The sequence below is a fragment of the Engraulis encrasicolus genome, chromosome 20 (assembly GCF_034702125.1).
Source record: "Engraulis encrasicolus isolate BLACKSEA-1 chromosome 20, IST_EnEncr_1.0, whole genome shotgun sequence".
NCBI classification, from domain to species: Eukaryota; Metazoa; Chordata; class Actinopteri; order Clupeiformes; family Engraulidae; genus Engraulis; species Engraulis encrasicolus.
The window spans coordinates 18,069,270-18,090,550 of NC_085876.1; the positions used below are offsets into that span (position 1 = coordinate 18,069,270).

Below are 21,281 nucleotides of genomic sequence, written 5' to 3' on the forward strand. Positions count from 1 at the left end.
TTACTGTCCCCAAAATTGCAATGGCTATGTCTTACGCTAGGGATACATAGACTACGAATTTGGCCAAGCGAAGCGAACTTCGCCATTCATTCCTATGAGGGAGGCAAAGGCAAGCGAACAGGAGTGAAGCGAAGCGAAACTGAATTTCACCTCTCTTCGCCTCGCTCGTTTCGCCTGCTATGTGTCCCTAGCATGATTCTGTTACTTACTAATAAAGGTACACTGTGCAGGAAATGGTCAAAAAAGGTACTGCAACTATACTGCTCATTGGAACTGGGTTGCCTATTGCCAAATTTGATTTGTTTGTTATGATGTACTGTACAGTTAGAGTATTTTCAACAAATAGTGAATAGGTCCACCGGCGATCCCATCTGCAATAAGAGGCTGTGCTATTGAGTATGCTTGACTTCATACCACATCAAATACTAGGTAAGGTGTTGACAATATCTTTTTTTTTTTGGAACTTTATTGCCCATATCAAACTTCCAGGCAATAAAAACACACACGTTCAATGTAAACCTCCCCCCCGCCAAAAAAAACAACCTCAAAACAAAAACAAAAACAAAGCCAATTACACTAAATACACTAAATACACTAAACTAAATATCATACCACAATGCCACCTATCATACTGCACAGAACAAGATTTCAGAGATGATTTCTAACCTCATTGCTGAGTGGACCAAGGCGATGCCCAAACGTGTCTGGCTGCTCTGAGTGGACAGCGTAAACATAGGGCCTGAAATTAAACAACATGACATGATATTACATGCAATTACACATGACATGACATTACACAACATGACATTACACAACATGACATGACATTACATGACATTACACTACACGACTTGACATTACATGCCATTACACAAAATTACATTACATCACACGACGCGACATGGCACGGCATTACACATCATGACATGACATGACATTACTGTTCATAACATTAAAACATTAAGCAAACCCGTCAAGTGTTTCAAAGTGACTTAGTTGTAGCAAGTAAGAATCAATGTGTGTGTGTGTGTGTGTGTGTGTGTGTGTGTGTGAGAGAGAGAGAGAGAGAGAGAGAGAGAGAGAGAGAGAGAGAGAGAGAAAGAGAGAGAGAGAGAGAGAGAGAGAGAGAGAAAGAGTGAGAGAGTGTGTGTGTGTGTGTGTGCGTGCGTGCGTGCGTGCGTGCGTGCGTGCGTGTGAGAGAGAGAGAGTGATTGAGTGTGTGTGTGTGTGTGTGTGTGTGTGTGTGTGTGTGTGTGTGTGTGTGTGTGTGTGTGTGTGTAAGAAGGAGAGAGAGAGAGAGAGAGAGAGAGAGAGAGAGAGAGAGAGAGAGAGATATTGAGAGAAAAAAAAAGAGAGAGGGGTAGCGTAGCGTGTGGGGCAGCCTTCATACCTCTCCTCCTCAGGCAGGTGGAGCCATTGCAGTATAGTCTGGATGCGGCGCTCTAGTGGGATCACCCTGCAACAGGCAACATAGCACAGCACACATCAGACTGGCGGACAGGCCACCAGAAATATTACATTGTGCAGTATTACATTTTGCAGTATTACATCCAGAGTTGTAGAACTAGATGTAGAAATAGAAGTAGAAGTATGTAATTACAACACTAGTAGTATAGTATGATACTACAGAGTTGAAACCATGTCACATCATACCACTAGTGTTGTAATCCAGGCTCTAATTTAACACCAGCCAGCCTGCCTAATGCTGATGAAATTTCAGTTTGGCTGGTGGAAAATACCAACTTACTAGCCACTTTCACCCATTAGTGAGTGTGAGTTTGTCTAGTAAGATTAGCATCTACTAGCCATTTTGGCTGGTGATGAAAAAACTCAATTTAAAGTGATACTGTCCCATTTTTGGAAATGAGCTTATTTCACACCTCTCATTGAATGAAATGATTGAGTTTGACCTTTCTCCTGTATTTTCCGCCGTTCTCTGTGTATGGCAGTGCAAATTTTACCTCCAAGCTAGCAGTTAACATCGAGTCCTATGAGACCAGCTGGCGGCTAACTGGTCTCATAGGTCTCAATGTTAATTGTGCAATGTGCAGTATTACACCCAGAGTTGTAAAACTAGAAGTAGAAATAGAAGTAGAAGTATGTAATTACAACACTAGTAGTATGATACTACAAAGTTGAAATCATATAATATCATACCACTTGCTGTAAAACCTTGCTGTAAAATGTACTTTGTGCCTGCTCAACTCTTAAAAATCCCAACACGGAGGTTCAATTAGTGTGTTGTCATGGTATGTTTTTTTTCTGACAAGACATGCGCTTATGTAACATTAGCAATAGCTCTGTGTAGGGAGATTTCGCTTGAGATATGTGTGTGTGTGTGTGTGTTATATGCAGTCAAGGCAGTTTGGAAAGCACATCAATAACTCACACGTCATTCCACCTGTCTTTCAGAAACACTGGCACATCTTAAAATCAGACCGCAAACTCACACACATCATGAAAGAAATGCCCCTTTCTGTCCACAAGAGGGAAAAGAACTTAAGAGACATGCTAGTTCACGCGGACTTTGCACATCACAAACCAAGGTGCACATCTCAAAGACTATTATGCCCACTCCCGAAGGGGAATTACAGATGCGGTAATTACGCACAAGTGCAATAACACATACAGAACACATACATTCCTTATATCAATGGCTCTTAAAATCATCGTACTGTACCCTTCCTATATTAGCTAAGTGGGAAAACGATTTAGAGACAGATTCTATAGACTGGGAAGGGGTATGGGATAATGTTTTCAGTGCGTCAAAGAACCCCAATCACCAGTTGATTCATTTCAAGTTTTGTCACAGGGCCTACTGGACGCCCATCGATAGGTTCCATGCGAAGCACACAAATAGCCTATGCTGTTTATGCAATAAAGATATCCCAGGTACGTATAAACATATGGTTTGGGATTGTAAAGAGGTTAAGTCTTTTTGGGAAAGGGTAACTTTTAATTTGTCTGAATTATTAGAACTAGAGATCCCATTACAACCAAGCTTACTATTACTGAATGATGACTCTCATTTTGAATGTACAGAGAAAGCGAAAAGTGTTGCTTGCAGGCCTAACAGCCGCAAAAAAACTAATTGTTCAGAGATAGCTCCCTCACATAAGCTTCCAATTAGAAAATGGCTGTTGTACTTTCAAGATGTTATAATGATGGAACTGTCTACTGCAAGAATCCATGAAGCAAGAGTCTCCACAATACAGATGTGGGAAAGAACTGCAGAGGGAGTTACAGACTTGCTGACGTATCACGCACAATGAGATGTCTCACATGCTTTGTTTTGTTTTTGCTTTTTTCTCTCTTATTTTTACATTTTGATATTTGTATGTCATTACTGTATGGTAGGTAGCCTAAATAACATGCTGTGACTATTGCTAGTTTTAACTTTAGGTTTTTTTGTATCCTTTTTTTCTTCAATTTTTCACTTATGACCTAATGGGTCATGTTGATTTGTATCTAATATTGGGGTGGGGTGGGTGAGTATTGATCACTGACTTTGTAATGCCTTTGTTTCCCAGCTTGGGAATTTGTTCATAAATAAAAAAAACAGTGAATCACAAAAAAGAACACATACATTCCGCCACCCTCATAGTAACAAAACATTGCCCATCAAAAGTATGATCACTTGTGCATCCACACATGTGATTTATATTTTAACATGTCCATGTGACCTGATGTATGTGGGCAAAACAAAAAGACAATTGAAACAACAAATCAGTGAGCACAAAATCACCATCCAAAGAAATGACCTCGACTATCCAGTCACGGTCCACTTCAATGACAAAGGGCACGACATCTTAACCCTGCGCTTTTGTGGCATTGAGCGGGTCAACCTGCCACGCAGAGGAGGGGACCATGACCTACTACTTAGAAGACGCCATGCATATTGGATTTTTACACTGCAGACACTTATGCCTATAGGACTTAATGACGAGTTCGATTTAAACATTATGCTGTAGCCCAACTTTCATTGTGATTAATGGGTTCATGTAGTAAGCTTATTCAGGTACACCTAAGAGCTGTGGCCTATTCCTTAATGTTCTCTCGCTGTCTCTGTGAGATCCAAATCTTGTGAAGTCTGACTGATTAGTGCATTAATTTTAAACATAAGGCCGCTTTCAGCGCAGTTTCTACTAAAACCCATACATGTCAGTATAATCTAACCAAAGACCTTAACCCAAGCTAAACTCTTTATAAACACCTAAACAACCACCTAATGATTAGTGTAGTGGCTACAATCCTTGTGCCACCGAGAGGCTAGTAAGGGAGTCACGAAGCTGACGCGCAAACATTTCTCTCTTCGTTTGTTGTCCTTTATTTGTTCAATGTTAAGATCCAATACAAAAGTTAAAACCTCCTTAAAACCCACCACCGTGCAGTTGGCTACCGGTGCGAGGGTAAAGTGCGGTCGTGCGTAATAGAGAGCAATATTTCAAATTGTGCAAAGCAAGCGGTCAACAAATATTGTGCTCTCCCATTCCTAACCCCTCTCCCTGCCAGTCTACCGATGCCCAGGTGCCTAAATACAAATTCTAATTGCCAACTAGGAGTCACGTGACACCACGGTGAACGTCAAGTTAAAAGCCAATACAAAAACGTACAATGATAAGGCATATGGACGCTACAATTAGTGTCACAAACATAAACCCAGTAAAGCCACCACGAGCCTGCACTGAACACAGGAGTTTTCCCCACACTTCAAAGCTAAAGGAGGACTCAAGTCAATGTGAACATGTAGTTGAGTTGCTCACACTACCCTTGTGAGCCTAGGTCAGTTTGTACAAAGTTTGTGAGCCTAGGTCAGTTTGTACAAAGTGGGCTCAAAATGCACACCGTTCTCCCAGTGCAATGTAGTAATATGTAGTCACTGAAAAAACTTTACAACAACAGTATTACGACATTATCACCTGTACACAGAGACTTAAGTAATGTAGTACAAGACACTTTGGTCACTGGCATTCTGGTAACAACCAAGTCATCAAGGGGGCCGTGTAATAACACATTAAGCGTTTGCCTTCATGGAATTGGCAGAAACTCAAGCCCAAACCCAGGCCTGCAGAGTAGACAGGGGGACAAATGAACAAATCGGTCAGTCATCCCGGGCCCAGGGAAAAAGGAGCCCCATTGGGTCCCCATTATATTGTACGGCAATCTTTCTGAAGATTTTGTCCCTGGCTTGGTACTCAAAGCTGTCAAACCCTTCAGACTAGGGGTGGGCAATATGACGATATCAAATTGTGAATCGTGAAAACGAGTACAAGATCGTCTCGAATCTGCCCAAGTGGAGAAATCGTATAGATTTTTTATGACATATGGCCCACCCACTTCAGACCTCCAGGAGAGCTAAATAGATTCAGCCTGTGAGGCCTGTGGATCATTTTCACTCTATTACAAACCTCGGCAGGGGCTTAGCCAACCGTAGGAGTCTTGCTGTAGCTGAACTGCTGTAGCTCAGGGAAACTAGGCCAAATGTGTCAGTTTTGTGGCCAGGGCTTATATTAGACAGACGCACCGTAGTAGCAATCGCTAAAGCTGCACACTTTCACATTGACATGCGGGGAAAAACAAAACCTTTGGATATAAAGCATGGTGAAATAAGCCACTGCATCTGGACATTGTTATAAATGCCCTAGCACAGTGGTTCTCAACCTTTTTTGAACAAACGCCCCCTGGACCTCACCCTAAGCCCTCCAACACCCCCTTGACTTATTCATTATAAGCCTCCCAACACCCTCCTTGGTATTAAAAAACAAAATAGACAAATGAACCTCAATAGCAACTAAGCAACGCCCCCTCTCAACTGTATCCCTCTCAACGGCATCCTTCTCAACGCCCCATGGGGGGCTGTACAGCCCCCGTTGAGAAACACTACCCTTGCACGGGTCTTCACAAACTTAACAAAGTCAAGGCCCTTCATATACCAGTAGATTCCAGCCTTTACATGGGTCAGAAGAACACTTTTTTTCTGTGCACCCCCTTTCACAACCGTAGTGTCGGACTATGACGGCGGGTCTAACTACGTAATGGGAATATTGTTTAGCTTTTGGTTTATTTGGTTAGTCAAGTAATTCAATTATTTATTTTGTTTTGCTATACTTTTCCTGCCAAACCTTCCGCCAAACCTTTCCATCATTCCCCCCTTCAGAGGGTCTGAATGCTTCCGAGCCTCCCCAAGAAACAGCAATTGGCTACTCGCGCAGACTGATTTTACGACCGCTGCGCAGAATCAAATGAAAGTTGACTGGTGAGATAAAACAACGAGGGACTGCAGTCGAATGCAGATGTGTGTTCATTTCCTATGGCATTCAAATGAATGACAATTAATAATATAAATAATGTTGGTGAGGGCTTTAAACTTATTGACTTATTGGCGAGACAGGAAATCATTTCCTTGGGGAAAAAACCCAAAATCAGATGTCACAAGCCCCCCCTGAGATGCCTCTGCGCCCCCCCAGGGGGGCTTACGCCCCACTTTGAGAAACACTGCTGTACATCCTCTGGCACATCGAAATGTTACATGGTAACACTTCAGAATTCTCTCTAAAAAAGTTGTAAAAACATTAAGTAAATAATGAAGTAACAATCAACAAAACATTTACAAATTATTGTAAATGAGTATGAAATACTATGGTAACATAACATAACATAACATAACATAACATAACATAACATAACATAACATAACATAACATAACATAACATAACATAACATAACATAACATAACATAACATAACATAACATAACATAACAGCCGCAGCAGTCCTAAAAGTTTGTCCTCCAAAGAGCAAAAGACATGAAACCACTGGATATAAAGATATAGATATATAACCTGGGGTGCGGGCACCCCCTGGAGGTGCGCCAGAGATTTCAGGGGGTGCACAGAATTTTGTTTGTGTTGAGGTTGTGACCAAAATTCTGCTAGTGAACATTACAATTAGGCCAAATCAAAACCAAATTAAAACATGTTTTGGTCCCCATGTAAAGTCATTAAGGTATTGATTCATCTCTCAAACAATAATCATTGTAATTAATTACTTAAATAATGGGTTGGGGGTGCGCGGCTTCTCTTGGGCACAGGTAAAGGGGTGCGTTGAGAAAAAAAGGTTAAGAACCACTGCTGTATAGTGTTCGTCAGGTAAATGCACATAAAACTCATCTAGTAGGAGCCGATTTGTACACCGCTGTCCAGCCAGTCGTAAGTTGATTCTTATTCATTTATAAACATATATAAATGTTTTGCTTATAATAAGTCCATTCATAGTGTTTTATGAGACCGTTATTCTAAAGTAGCTATCACAAAACATTTCATAAAACGGTTAATCTGCTCAAGAAGCTGTATCAACACACCAAGAACTCTGCCAACAGGACAGTATGGCACACACAACCACTTAGCCTATCAACAACAAATAAATACCGGTACATCAATAAACTACTTCTGATTTAGGCCTATTTGTTTTTGCCATGTGTCCTTGTTGAATAATCAGATCAATTCAACAGAAAAACACCTGGTAACACTTGACGCCGGTGTCATAGGCATGTCATTACAGTGTCATAATAGTGTCATGGCACAGTTATGCATGTGTCATAAACATTATATCCATGTCATGAACAGTTTATGACTGTTGGCCTTTAAGTGACATTCGAATATCTTTTGAAGGAGGAAAAAAACGCACACCAGAGGTTTCGAGGTGCAGGTAGCGGGTGCAAGATCAATTTTGTAGAAGAAGATTTTGAGAAAGGCCATACGGGCCGAAACGTTGTTTTGTTAATAAATTGCAGCACGATGGACAAGATGCGCGGTATCTTCTTCTACAAAACAGCCATAACCGAATGTCACGTAAGGCCAACAACAGTCATAAAATGTTTATGACATGGACATAATGTTTATGACTTATCTATGACTGTGTCATGACACTATTATGACACTGTGATAGCATGCTTAGTGTCACCGAACACTTTTGCATATCATAAAAAGTTGTACTGCAACACAGAGTACATATGCCTTTAAGACGGCATTTCCATACAAAGTTCTGCCACATTATTAAAGAGTTAAAACTTGTGTAATTTAAGAGAGAGAGAGAGAGCGCGAGAGAGAAAGAGAAAGAGAGAGAGAGAGAGAGAGAGAGAGAGAGAGAGAGAGAGAGAGAGAGAGAGAGAGAGAGACGGCATTAAGACGGCATTTCCATACAAAGTTCTGCTACATTATTAAAGAGTTAAAACTTGTGTAATTTAAGAGAGAGAGAGAGAAAGACAGAGAGAAAGAGAGAGAGAGAGAGAGAGAGAGAAAGACAGAGAGAAAGAGAGAGAGAGAGCTCGCAAGAGAGAGAGAGAGAGAGAGAGAGAGAGAGAGAGAGAGAGAGAGAGAGAGAGAGAGAGAAAGAGAGAGAGAATGACTCAGGCTACTTCAACTAAGACAACAATGTCCACGTGTGCATGCGTGCAAGTGTGTGCATGGCATGCGTGCATGAACTTGTGAGTGTGTGTGTGTGTGTGTGTGTGTGTGTGTGTGTGTGTGTGTGTGTGTGTGTGTGTGTGTGTGTGTGTGTGTGTGGGTATGTGTGTGTGTGTGTGTTCTTCTACTACATACGTATGTGTGTGTGTGTGTGTGTGTGTGTGTGCCTGTGTGTCGGCCAGTCTGTGTGCGTACTGCATGCGTACGTAGGGGGCCATTCTCATTCTCCATTGTGGGGCCCCCACTACATTGCCTCTTTGAAATGTGCTCCCTTGAGATAACACGTCTTTGCTTTCTATTGCAGCATGAAGCCAAGTCAACGCCACACAATGCTAACAATAGCAAACAGAAACACAGCAGCTCCACACAGCTCCACAAAGCCCCCAGCTCCACACAGGACAGGGGAGGCTCTCAAGAGATCAATGGCCCCTCAGTGCAGCGTGCGTGTGGGAGGCTATTGTTTCCCCAGACGCCTGCCTGGGAGCATGGCTAGACTGGGACCACAAACCGGCCTGGGCTTTTCTGGCATAGACCAGCCCCTCACCCCCCCACCCCCTTTTCTACAATTATGGTTGGTTCAGTCCACTGTATATTATTAAGGATGCACCGATGAAGCGCCCCCCATCTAAATTCCCCAATGGAAATGTTGAAACAAATGAAAACAATCAAAATCATTGCCCCCTGATGCCTGTCGGCCCACCGGGAAAATGCCCTGTATGCCAGATTGCCAGTCCATCCCTGCCTGGGAGCAGGGGTGGACCAAGAGAGACATGTGCCTGTTAGGTCATGTGTATGTAAATACGTCCTGACTGACTGACTCCAAGTAACATCCAACGCCTCAGGGGAAGGGGAAGAGAGAGAAAAATCTATGAATCTGTTAGCCAGAAGAAGAAGAAAAAAAGCAGCCGCCCAGCACAGCATTTGGGATAGTTCCGCACAGAAAAACAACAGGTTGCCAAAAAATCCATCAATCACATCATTTTTTTCTCATAATCACTTTATGTACTGTTGATCAAACTCATAACCAAGTTTAATTATAGATCCAGTTATAATTATAAAACCACACATATTTCCAAGAGGCAAATATAGCTCACCATGGCCAAAAGAAGGTTCCAGCTTTCACTCCTTGCTTGACTGAGGTGATCCAGATCTGGTGAAATAAGTGTTGCAATCAATAATCCTTGGATATAAACACTCAACACATGCTTACAGTACACACCCTTATAAAAACGTATTATGAGACAGAAAAAAAAACGCACACTGTTGCTTTTTAAGGCGTACAATCATAAAATATAATGATCCCTCTCGGTGTACACACACACACACACACACACACACACACACACACACACACACACACACACACACACACACACACACACACACACACACACACACACACACACTGTAGCCATTATGCTGTGTTTGTGAAGGCCTGGCAGGCATGCAACTGCACTGTGCTGTAATAGTAATGCTCACCGGCTGCCCCCCCCACCAGCGATGGTTGAGCTTCTCCCTGCCCTTCAGGTTAAAGTTGGCGTCAAACACCGGGTCATGCATGGTGTTGCAGACTATGCCATGGGACTCCGGATAGAGACCCTGAAGAGAAAGAGAGAGAGAGAGAGAGAGAGAGAGAGAGAGAGAGAGAGAGAGAGAGAGAGAGAGAGAGAGAGAGAGAGAGAGAGAGAGAGAGAGAGAGAGAGAGAGAGAGAGAGAGAGAGAGGGAGAAAGGGGAAAATTAAGTTTGTGTGAGACAAGTGTACAGTTTTGTTTTAACAGGGCCTAAGATATGACTAGTAAGGAAGTACAGTAGGTATTACTAGTCTACTCTTTAACACATCTGAGGCATAGCAGATTTTATCATTAACAGTAATAGCGCAAAGAAATCCCGCACACTGTCCATTCCACCAACAAACTTCTTCAGGTAAAGAAGAAGGTCGGATGACCGAAACGTTGTATTAAAGTTTGTTGGTGGAATGGACAGTGTGCAGGATTTCTTTGCACTTGACTGACAACCTCTCTGGGATAACATCCTACGCACCTGCCCAACTACAGAGGTGTGCAAAAGCGTCTTTGTTGAACTGATTATTAACAGTAATGAGTTTTGTGGGGGTTGCTGTGGTGTACTGTGTAGAGCACCCGCACTATACTACACATGAGGTCCCGGGTTCGAGTCTGGTAGTGGTGTGCATTGGCACTGCCCTCATGATTCTATTCGATTATGATTCGGGAGGTAGCGATTTTTTGATTCGATTTCATTCGATTCTACAATGCATTGCAATGCATTACATTTCTACTGAAAGCAAAGCAAATGTTTCATCAGTCATGATGAGGTAATACAAGTAGTCAGTAGTCATACTGAGCAACATTTTATTGGTTGTTTTCTGTATCAGTCTTGCAGTTTTCAATGCTTTGAAGTGCTTTTATTTCATTTAACAGTCAGTTGCTCCTGAAATATCCATGGAAGTAATTGAAACTTAAAAAATTGCCGCATTGATTATGGAACTTGCCGCATTGAATTGAATTGTCCATGCCCCGCATTGCATTGCATTGTCGAATCGATTATTGTTGACATCACTAGAGTCTGGCGGGGGTCATTTCCCAACACTACCACATCTCTCTCTCTCTCTCTCTCTCTCCCTCTCTCTCTCTCTCTCTCTCTCTCTCTCTCTCTCTCTCTCTCTCTCTCTCTCTCTCTCTCTCTCTCCTATTGCTGTCCTGTCGCCATCTTCACTATCCTATCACAATAAAGACAATAAAAAGCTCAAAATATGTACAATTAAATCGTTCAGATACAGTGTTATAAATTGTTATAAGAATGGCAATGAAAGTTGTAGCACATTACTAAAGGCCCTGTGTTGTGACGGTATTGTAGTGCTATGGTACTTAACTTTTCAATGACTATTACAGCGTGCCACCGGAGGTTAAAAAAACTGTAATAACTCAACACCACATTCAGGAAAATGTTATCTTGAGACAGCAAGATGATGTGTACCAGGACAAATTGCACATTCATGAACAACATGAACAAAATGAGAGTAAGAAGACAAGACAAGATTAGTACAGTGCGATTAGAAACAGGACCAGATAGACTGTACACACAGTAGCAAAGACCACAGCCACGATGACATTTCTGATGTGCCACTTTAACCCATTGATGCCTGATGTTGCGTTGCGCAACATTGGCCTTGGCGCCTGGAGCTGCATTACGCAACATTCAGGCTCATGAGATTTGAGACAACATTATTAAAAATCTCTGTTTGCTTGAGATGAATGAACACATTCTAATGAAAGATGAGGGTCTTACTTAGCTTAGTGCATATTTTTATGTGCTTCAGAAGCTGAGATATTTAGATTTTTATAGGCTGAGGGCAGCTTTTCTTAAAAAGGGCTCAGGCATTCAGCACCCTTTTTTGCCGGTGCCTTAGGCGTCAATGGGTTAAATCACCAACGCCGTGCAGTAAGAGCTATTCTGGGCTTGGGGATGTTCATCCTGAATAATTCAGAGGATGCCAGTGTTGTATCGAGATGGGCTGTGGTGCATTTCTCGACAGCGTAGTTGTTAGAAGTTAGCAACTTCGGTACCCAAATGCTAACACCTCTAGGGGGCTCTACTGTAGTGCGTTGTAAGTTAATAGCTTGGTAGTTCAGGTCTACAGGTAGTTCATATCGACATGTCTCCAGCCGGGTGTATTGGAGCGTAGCGCAGTGGCAGAACAATTGCACACAGGGCCCAAGGGCAAAAGACTGATAGGGCCCCCCATACTGCCTGCCATTGTCACAATAGGGCGCCCAACACCCACACAGGAGGGCCCTGGGCCCCGGGGAAAATGCCCCTCTTGCCCCCCCCTATAGCCCCCGGCGTAGCGTACGTACTGTGGCCAGGCTGTAGAGGTTGGGAAAGGTCTTGGCTGGGTACATCGGCCTCATGTGGGGGGAATGCGTACCACATGTTCCTGTGGACAAACACGAGTGCACTTAATTAGTTTATTTCATTTCATTATGACTCAATTAGGGTCTGCATGTTTTATCATATCACACATACTATATATGATGCTCAGTTGAATGAATAGCAGTTATCAAGGGATTCATCATCAATGGTTACGTTCTGTACATACAACCACACACACACACACACACACACACACACACACACACACACACACACACACACACACACACACACACACACACACACACACACACACACACACACACACACACACACAACTCACACACACACACACACACACACACACACACACACACACACACACACACACACACACACACACACACACACACACACACACACACACACACACACACACACACACACACACCCACAAAACAGTAACAACAGCACATACAGTACGCATCTCTTACAGTAACGTACTTAGTTTCTCGATGTTTGGAATGACAGCTTTGCCTTTCTTCAAGTATGATGCCCGGAAGCCGTCCAGAGACATGATGATGAGGGGCGGCCGGATGAACCTGCACACCAGGGGTCAGAGGTCACACGGCTCAAGGTCATGATGACAGCCATGCAGCAATAATAAACACTGACTGTAATAATAACTGTATTTTTAAAGCGCAAATCATACTAGTCATGTAGCTCAATAGCTCTAATAGTTAAATTAACAAAAATATTGAAAAGTACTGTAGTAATGAAACAATAAAAAAATAAGTAAATAGAGTTTGTTGATTAAACAAGAAGACACGTAAAAGGCAAAAGTTAGGGTCAAAACATGCTGAGCAATAATAAAATACTAAAATACCATAACATTCAGAGGAATCAAACAGTTTACAAAGACATCCAGACATAACTGTAACTTCAGACATACAGTGCAAAGTAAACTAATATCACAAACTAATATACCATCAATCACCAATCACCAAATCACCCTGAATAACAGTGTGCAATGGCAGGAGAAGTGACAGATGTCTAGAGTGTCAGTTCATTGTCAGTTGGTTGGATGTGAAGGTCAGACCATACACACACACACACACACACACACACACACACACACACACACACACACACACACACACACACACACACACACACACACACACACACACACACTCACATGTGTGCATCCACACACACACACACACACACACACACACACACACACACACACACACACACACACACACACACACACACACACACACACACACACACACACACAGATCACTCACCCTGCAGGGCACTCAGGAGTCTGGATCTCCTCACAGTCTCCCTCCAACCACGTGGTCTCACCTGACCCCCAGAGACAGAACAGAGGACACGCACAAACACAGGGCTCAGCTAGCATCATACAGCACTACTGAGCTAGCACCATAGACATAGATTAACCTAGACTGGCAATGGGCGGTTCAAGACACTAGCAGAATTTCGGATTGACTGGGCGCAGACATCTTTGCGATTTTCGCGCCCCATCGTTTACGTAAAATTTTCTGGTTACGGGAGTCTTCACCAAGATGGCGGTCTGCTTTGGTCTGACTGCTGAGAAATCCAAAAATTTCGAGGCCCATTGCCCAGTCTAGGTTAATCTATGTCTATGGCTAGCACATTACTGGGTCAGCTCTATGTTCCCACAGCCATTGGTCCCAGTGCCCATTGGTCCCACAGCCCAATGATCCCACAGCTTATTCCTGCTGCTCCATGTTCCTATATTTTGAAGAAATGATTGAAATATAGGCCCTATGTTCCAAAACTCCATGTTCCCACATTTCCGAGTAAACTAAGAGAAAGTGTCTTTCTCTCTGCCTAAATTTGAATAAATTCTTAGAAATGTGAGAACATGGAGCAGCAGGAATATGTTGTGGGACCAATGGGCTGTGGGACCAATGGGCCTGAAAATTAATGATACAAATCTTAGTGAGGTTTGACCAATGGGCTCTGGGACCAGTGGGCTGTCGGAACATAGACACACTCCCCATCTCACAGCACAACTGAAATCTGACTGCACGTTACAATTGAACCCCTGCTCTGGAACCTCCCTAAGTGGCCGCTACAGATTGCCCATCTGCAGTAATAGGCTACAATCAGGAGTGCTATTACCTCTGCCAAGGAGGTTATGTTTTCGGTCACGTTGGTTTTTGTCGGTCTATTTGTTTGTCAGCAAGATATCTCTAAAACTTATGAACGGATTTGGATGACACTTTGTGGAGTTGTTGGAAATGACCAAAGGAACAAGTGATTGAATTCTGGTGGTGATCCGGATCTCGAACCGGAACCAGGATTTTTTAAAAGATTCTTCATCATTGCTAGCCTAGAAATCTAGATGCCCCTAGTGACTGCAAATTAAAATTGCGGGACAGACCAAATTTCGACTTGCCAGTTTCTAACTCCACAAAAAGAAGACAGAAATACTTCAAATAAAAAAAAATAGGGTGTAACATAGTCAAATGTTTTATCAGACAGCTTCCTTGGCGGAGGTCTGCAATCTCTGAGTGCATTTCTAGTTAGTCATTCAGTAGTAGGGGCGCTGTGGCGCAGCGCACTAAGCCCCCGACATTTGGGCTTACGTTGCCCACGGGGACCCCGGTTTGAGTCAGTGCAATCATTTCCCGACCCTGCCCCATCTCTCTCTCTCAGTCATTTCCTGTCTACTCTCACACTGTCCTATAATAATAACGACTAAAAAGCCCCAAAAAATACTTTTGCAAAAAAAGTTATGCAGTAGTAGAGGCCAGCTCACCTTTGCATGTGGCCTTGTAGTTGGTGCAGCAGTCTCCTCTCTCCAGACAGTCTTCCGAGCAGTGGCACGCATGGTCCGGGTTCCTCACCTCGCCACAGCGATCCGGCGAACACTCGAAGCCTCCAGCTGGCACACACACACACATGCAGAGAGACTCGTAAACTCAAATCATGCCCCTACTCATGAGCAAAGCATTAGGCAATAGTTTCCCCCACCCCCCCTGTTTGACTGTGATTGCATTTCTGTTGATGCAATAAAAGGCACTTTCTCTTTCTGCTTTTCCCTTTGTTGGCGGAGTGGGGGGGGAGTGTTGTTGGAGCACATTTTTATACACACTTGGACACCTACACAAGCACACAATCCTACAGGCATATGCATGCATACATACTGTGCATGTATGTGCACGCATGCATGCAGACCTTCACACCACTACACACACACACACACACACACACACACACACACACACAAACACACACACAACATACACAGAAGTATGTATGCCCATACTCAACACAAACGCAAACACGTAAACACACAAACACGCGTGCAAGTATACACATACACAAAACACACCATGCCTCAGGCATTGCTAAACACACGCATGCACACAGCACGCGCAAGTGCACACAAGTAAAAAACACACCTTTCTTGAGGCATTGCTAAATCCACACATGCACACGTGAAAGTGAAAGTACAGGCACACAAAACACGGCGCGTTTCACAAATTGCTGAACACACACAGGCACACAGCAAGCGCAAGTACACACATGTACAAAACAAAACACACCTGCCTTGAGGCATTTGCTAAATAAACGCACCTATGGAGACAAAGAAGCTCCCGCACACTGTTCACATTTGCAGAGTTTTTACTCTTTTACCTTCCTCACAGACCGAAACGTCGCAAGTAAAAACTCTGCAAATGTGAACAGTGTACAGGAGCTTCTTTGTCTCTATACACTGGTGACCCAGTGGATCCACTCCTACGCACCTGGCAAAAGGAGGTGTGCAAGAATCCTAAAAATAGTAAATAAACGCACCTGTCTTGAGGCATTGCTCGTCAAAGTCCCTGCAGCACTTGTAATACGTCTTGCAGAGGTTGTCGCAGCGGCAGTCAGGCGCCTCCTCGTTCAGCTCAAAGCAGCGACCCTTACACGACCCGTTGGAGCTCACAAATGGAGCCTCGAAACCTGAGGGGTAGTCCAAGAACATGGTTAAAGGAGAACTTCTGCCAATTTCAATATGCTGATGTATTGCTCATGCTACTCTTGACTTGTCAGTACCCGGTGATGCTGCATTTTTCAACTCAGCCCTTTCCAAACGCTAAGCTAATGGGGGCAGACTTTGTTTATGGGTAAGCGGTTAGGGTATCATACTTGTAACCCAAAGGTTGCCGGTTCGACTCCCGACCCGCCAGGTTGGTGGGGGGAGTAATTAACCAGTGCTCTCCCCCACCCTCCTCCATGACTGAGGTACCCTGAACATGGTACCATCCCGCCGCACTGCTCCCTTGGGGCGCCATTGAGGGCTGCCCCCTTGCATGGGTGAAGCATAAATGCAATTTTGTTGTGTGCAGTGTGAAGTGAACACTTCACTGGAGTGCTGTAGAGTGCTGTGTCACAATGACAATGGGAGTTGGAGTTTCCTCGTTGGGCTTTCACTTTCACTTTCAGACTTTGTTTACATTAAAAATCTTCTTAACATAGGCCTATTCCAAAGAAGGTATCACTGTTTGCTAGTTATCTGCTGATGTTGCATAACCTAAATCAATATGTTTTTTTAAAATGTAAAAGGCTTCAATAAGATGTGCGCTACCGCCATCTACACTGCCAAGGGAATTCCATTTCCTAAGGTCTCCTAACCACAGGTCTTCTAACCACAGGTCTCCTAAAGGGGCGTTCACATGATATCACATGGATCCAGGAAATGCAGAGGCTTGAATCATCTTACTCTACAAAGAAAATGAGTGCGTTACAATATGCAACCTTGCCTCCTCCACTTGTGCTTGTGGCCTCGCCCCGCCTCCTGGCCCCTCCTCCGTGGAGAAAACAATAAAGTTTCCCAGCTGTCAGCCTAGCCACAACAACTTTTGAGGGACTGTTTTTCATTCATCATCCCAATTGCAAATGAGAAAAAGACTTCACAATTGAGCTTTTGCAAGATATTGAAATATAATGCTATTGTCAGTGATGTCATCATGACATATTACTTCCTGGTACGAGGAAACAAGCACAAGTGGAGGAGGCAAGGTCGCATATTGTAACGCACTCATAGATTAACTCACCCTATTTAACCTACAGGAAGTATAGGTAATTTACAGTAAACCTGCTAATAGATGCCCGACAGGTTTAATTTAGTTAAGTAAATTGAAGACTCCTGGCTCTTCTATTAGACGACTTACTACTACCTCAAGGTTTAACTTAACCTGGTTTACTACTGAGCCAGGTTCTAGGAATACTCTCCTGCTTTAGAGAGACCACATGCTCATGCACTCGCCACACAATAGAGTGAAACAGTGGGGAAATGTTGGTCAGTCTGCTCATTGCACTTAAACGTGGAGTTACACTGTAATTCATTGAAGAAACATGTTTCTTTTTTAAATATTGAATATCTTTTAGAGAATATTGCACTGTGTAGAGTATTCTGAACGTTTCGTAGCATCTTAGTGCAGATGGGGTAGCCGGCGGGCCTATTCACTATTTGCTGAAAATACCCAACTACATCACAACAACATTGCTATGACAGTTCTGAGAGACTTAAGTAACAGATTAAGACAAAGACATTACAATTTTGGTGACAGTAAGGTTATAACATAGGCTCTGCACTAAGGGGTTAACCATTGAAGTGGTGCGATATGGCTTGAATTGGGGAGTCCAGGAATACTAGCAAACTGTGCCACAGCTAATGAGGATCCTTTCATAACTTTTTTTTTTTAATTCTCAATGTCAGCGCCAGAGGCGTCACACATCAACACAATACAAAGTCCTCTGCCCCCCCCCCCCCCCCCCCCCCCAGAGGGCTCCCAAGGGGCCCCCTAAAAACTAATGCAGAACAGGCCCAAAATCTATGTAGAACTAGCAGGGGGGTGGGAGGGGGCAGTTAAATCTTTTTTTCAAAAGCAGGCGCTTACGTAATGTGCAATTTTCTTGACCAATGCTTGAATGCATCCAATCCCTTTCTCTTGAAACTTTTGCTCTGTTTCTTGAGCCAACTCAGTGAATAAATCTATTGCTTAACCTTGTCACTGTGCGCGCGCGCGCACACACACACACACACACACACACACACACACACACACACACACACACAAACACACACACACACACACACAAACACACACACACACACACACACACACACACACACACACACACACACACACACACACACACACACACACACACACACACACTGACACATCCACCCACGCACAAGTACACACACCTAAACACATACACCCACACATGTGCACACGCACACACACACACTGCATGTAAACACGCATACATACACTCACTAAAACACACACACTGACCCCCCCCCACGCACGCACGCACACACACACACACACACACACACACACACACACACACACACACACACACACACACACACACACACACACACACACACACACACATACACACACACACACACATCTCACCTTTCGATGACCCGTCTACATCTTGTCCAGCTTGAAATACATATCCCAAGGAGACTTCAGTGCCAATCAGGAGTGCAGAGACAATTACTACCTGTTGACAGAAATGAAGGTCACATAGATAGATAGAAGGCCTACTAATGTCTGCTTGCACATATATTTGTCTTGCACAGCACTTCACCTCCCCACAATCCTCACATGACATTAAAACAACACATAGCCTATAACACAGCATGTAATATCCCTGTAGTAGGCCTATGTGGTGTGTTACAGCTTTTACATGGAATGGTGACTATACTACCATGTCATGGGATGGCAACTAATGGTCACACTTTACTTGACGCCGGAGTCATACGTATGACATAACGGTGTCATAACATTGTCATAATACAGTCATGACTGTGTCATAAACATTATGTCAATGTCATAAACATTGTATGACTTTGTCTTTAAGTGAGATTCGGTTATGCCAAAGACAGGCCAAGCAATGTCAACTTTTTATGGCCATAAAACGTTTACGGCATTGTGTTTATGACTCATTCATGACACTATTATTAACTGCTATGCTAAACCTGGATGCAGATGGGGTGATTACAGGTCTTGACATGTCTAAACACGGCAAAGGCCAGAAACTGTCACTGATAGCAGAACAACATTGACCGGTCATTGGGGCGAGCGCATTTACGCACACGGGTTTTCCACATCCTTACATCAGAATCCACATGTTGAACACATAGTATCACACCACAGCTGCTGAATATCATGCCGCAATTTTGAATCAAATGCCTTCATTTACAGCGTGAAAAAGAAACGTTGCGTGAGGTTAATGATTAACTGATGCGCCCGTGGTCCATGCAGCTAAACAAACACATGTCCGCTTCCACAAGTCGTTTCAACTATATGCTACTTCTTATTGATCTTTTGATCATCTGTCTGAAAAGTCTTGTCAATAGCCTAACGCACACGAATACACAACATCTCCGCTTGGTTTAAGCAAGGCTTAAGACGACCAAAACACCAAGACTGTTACAACTACAGCTAAATAACAATTGACCCAAATCCCATACTTAATCGTTACAAAGCAAACGTCACAGTGGGTTCTGATTTCACCGGCAAATAATAATAATTAAAAAAAAACTCCAGACGCACTGCAACTACAAGGACACTGCGGCACAGAATAAAACATGACGAGGATATGTGGTGGCCGAGACGCACAGACATACAAAACATTTTCTCTACATACCCAGTGTCCTACTAGTAACATGTTCCAACAAAAACCGTATCCCCTTGGTGCATTCCCAGAAGAATCCGCGATCCCAGCACCACTGCACTTCTGACCGGGGAGATCGAATGGTCAGGCAGTGGGGTCGGCTCTGTGGCGTTGTTTACCTTGCACAATGTGCGCCTTTCTGCAAGCCAATGCGAGCGGAGTAATGATTACGACTGAGCTCCCCCTAGCACAACTGCTCTATTCGTGATGTGATGTGCTCTCCAAACAACAGTCAGCATTAAACTATCGCCTCACTCACTCCTACTCATGTTCTAGGCTATGGCAGGGCTGGCGGCTGAGTGAGTAGGAGGGAGAACGAGAGATTTAGTCAGACTCACTCAAGGTCATTTAAGACTTGAATACTAATAATTGGAAACAAAAACATGCTTATAACACATATCACACCTTAGTCCAGGGAAGGTAGAAATAACTTCAATATTTTTTTTTCTCTACAGAAAACTGGAAAATATGACATGATGCGACAAAATCTGATATTGACATTTGGTATCCTCTCAGTAGGCTACGGTGCAGGCTCTACATATGACAGTGTGTATTGTTGGTCAAGAACTTCAGTAAAAAAATATAGCTGCAAGCAGCAATGCGGGGCCAAGCAGTAAACTTGCCCAAGTCGCCACTGCAACAAAATTAACTGCAGCGCCCCCTTTAGGCCAAATCTCACCAATGTTGGTGTGCAATCTTTGGAGGGGAAGGTGATCATGTGAACCAAGTTTAGTTTGAACAGACATTAGAATAGAGGTGAATCTTCAGTCTGAGGGGTGCAGGGGCTGGGGCAGTGGGTCTTTGGTTGACACTTTAGAGCAATAACAGAACTACGCACACACATCAGCTCTCGTCTCTTGTGTGTCCCGACCCCCTGCCGAGAATGGTGTCAGTGAACGTGCGCAAGGGGAGCAGAGGGGACAGAGAGATGAGAAAAAATCCCTCCATTCTTTCCACAATTTTGAATGTCTGCTGTGAGCTGATAGTTTTTTCAATCGTTACGAAAATCCATACCTGGGTGCAACATGGTGTGAAGATGACCTGTGTACCAATATTTTGAAAATTGGGAGTACGGTTCAAAAGATACAGGCAAAAATGTAGCTAAAATTTTGACCTGCTGGTGGCGCTACAGAGTTTGAGCTGGGGATTTGATTTTTTTTGTGGTAGGTCATGGG

General features: G+C 43.5%; 1 protein-coding gene across 1 annotated transcript in view; it reads right to left on the minus strand.

The window, feature by feature from the left end:
- Positions 1-20,424, minus strand: part of enpp2l (ectonucleotide pyrophosphatase/phosphodiesterase 2-like) — a 51,922-nt gene extending 31,498 nt beyond the window's left edge. The window contains exons 1-11 of the mRNA XM_063185538.1: positions 20,080-20,424; positions 18,840-18,930; positions 16,216-16,365; positions 15,176-15,301; positions 13,671-13,731; positions 12,862-12,959; positions 12,342-12,421; positions 9,945-10,064; positions 9,560-9,615; positions 1,391-1,456; positions 667-739 (exon numbers count right to left, since the gene is read on the minus strand). Of these exons, the coding sequence (XP_063041608.1) occupies positions 667-739; positions 1,391-1,456; positions 9,560-9,615; positions 9,945-10,064; positions 12,342-12,421; positions 12,862-12,959; positions 13,671-13,731; positions 15,176-15,301; positions 16,216-16,365; positions 18,840-18,930; positions 20,080-20,100 (942 nt within the window). The 5' untranslated portion in view covers positions 20,101-20,424. The remainder of the gene's footprint in view (positions 1-666; positions 740-1,390; positions 1,457-9,559; positions 9,616-9,944; positions 10,065-12,341; positions 12,422-12,861; positions 12,960-13,670; positions 13,732-15,175; positions 15,302-16,215; positions 16,366-18,839; positions 18,931-20,079) is intronic.
- Positions 20,425-21,281: the final 857 nt, after the last annotated feature.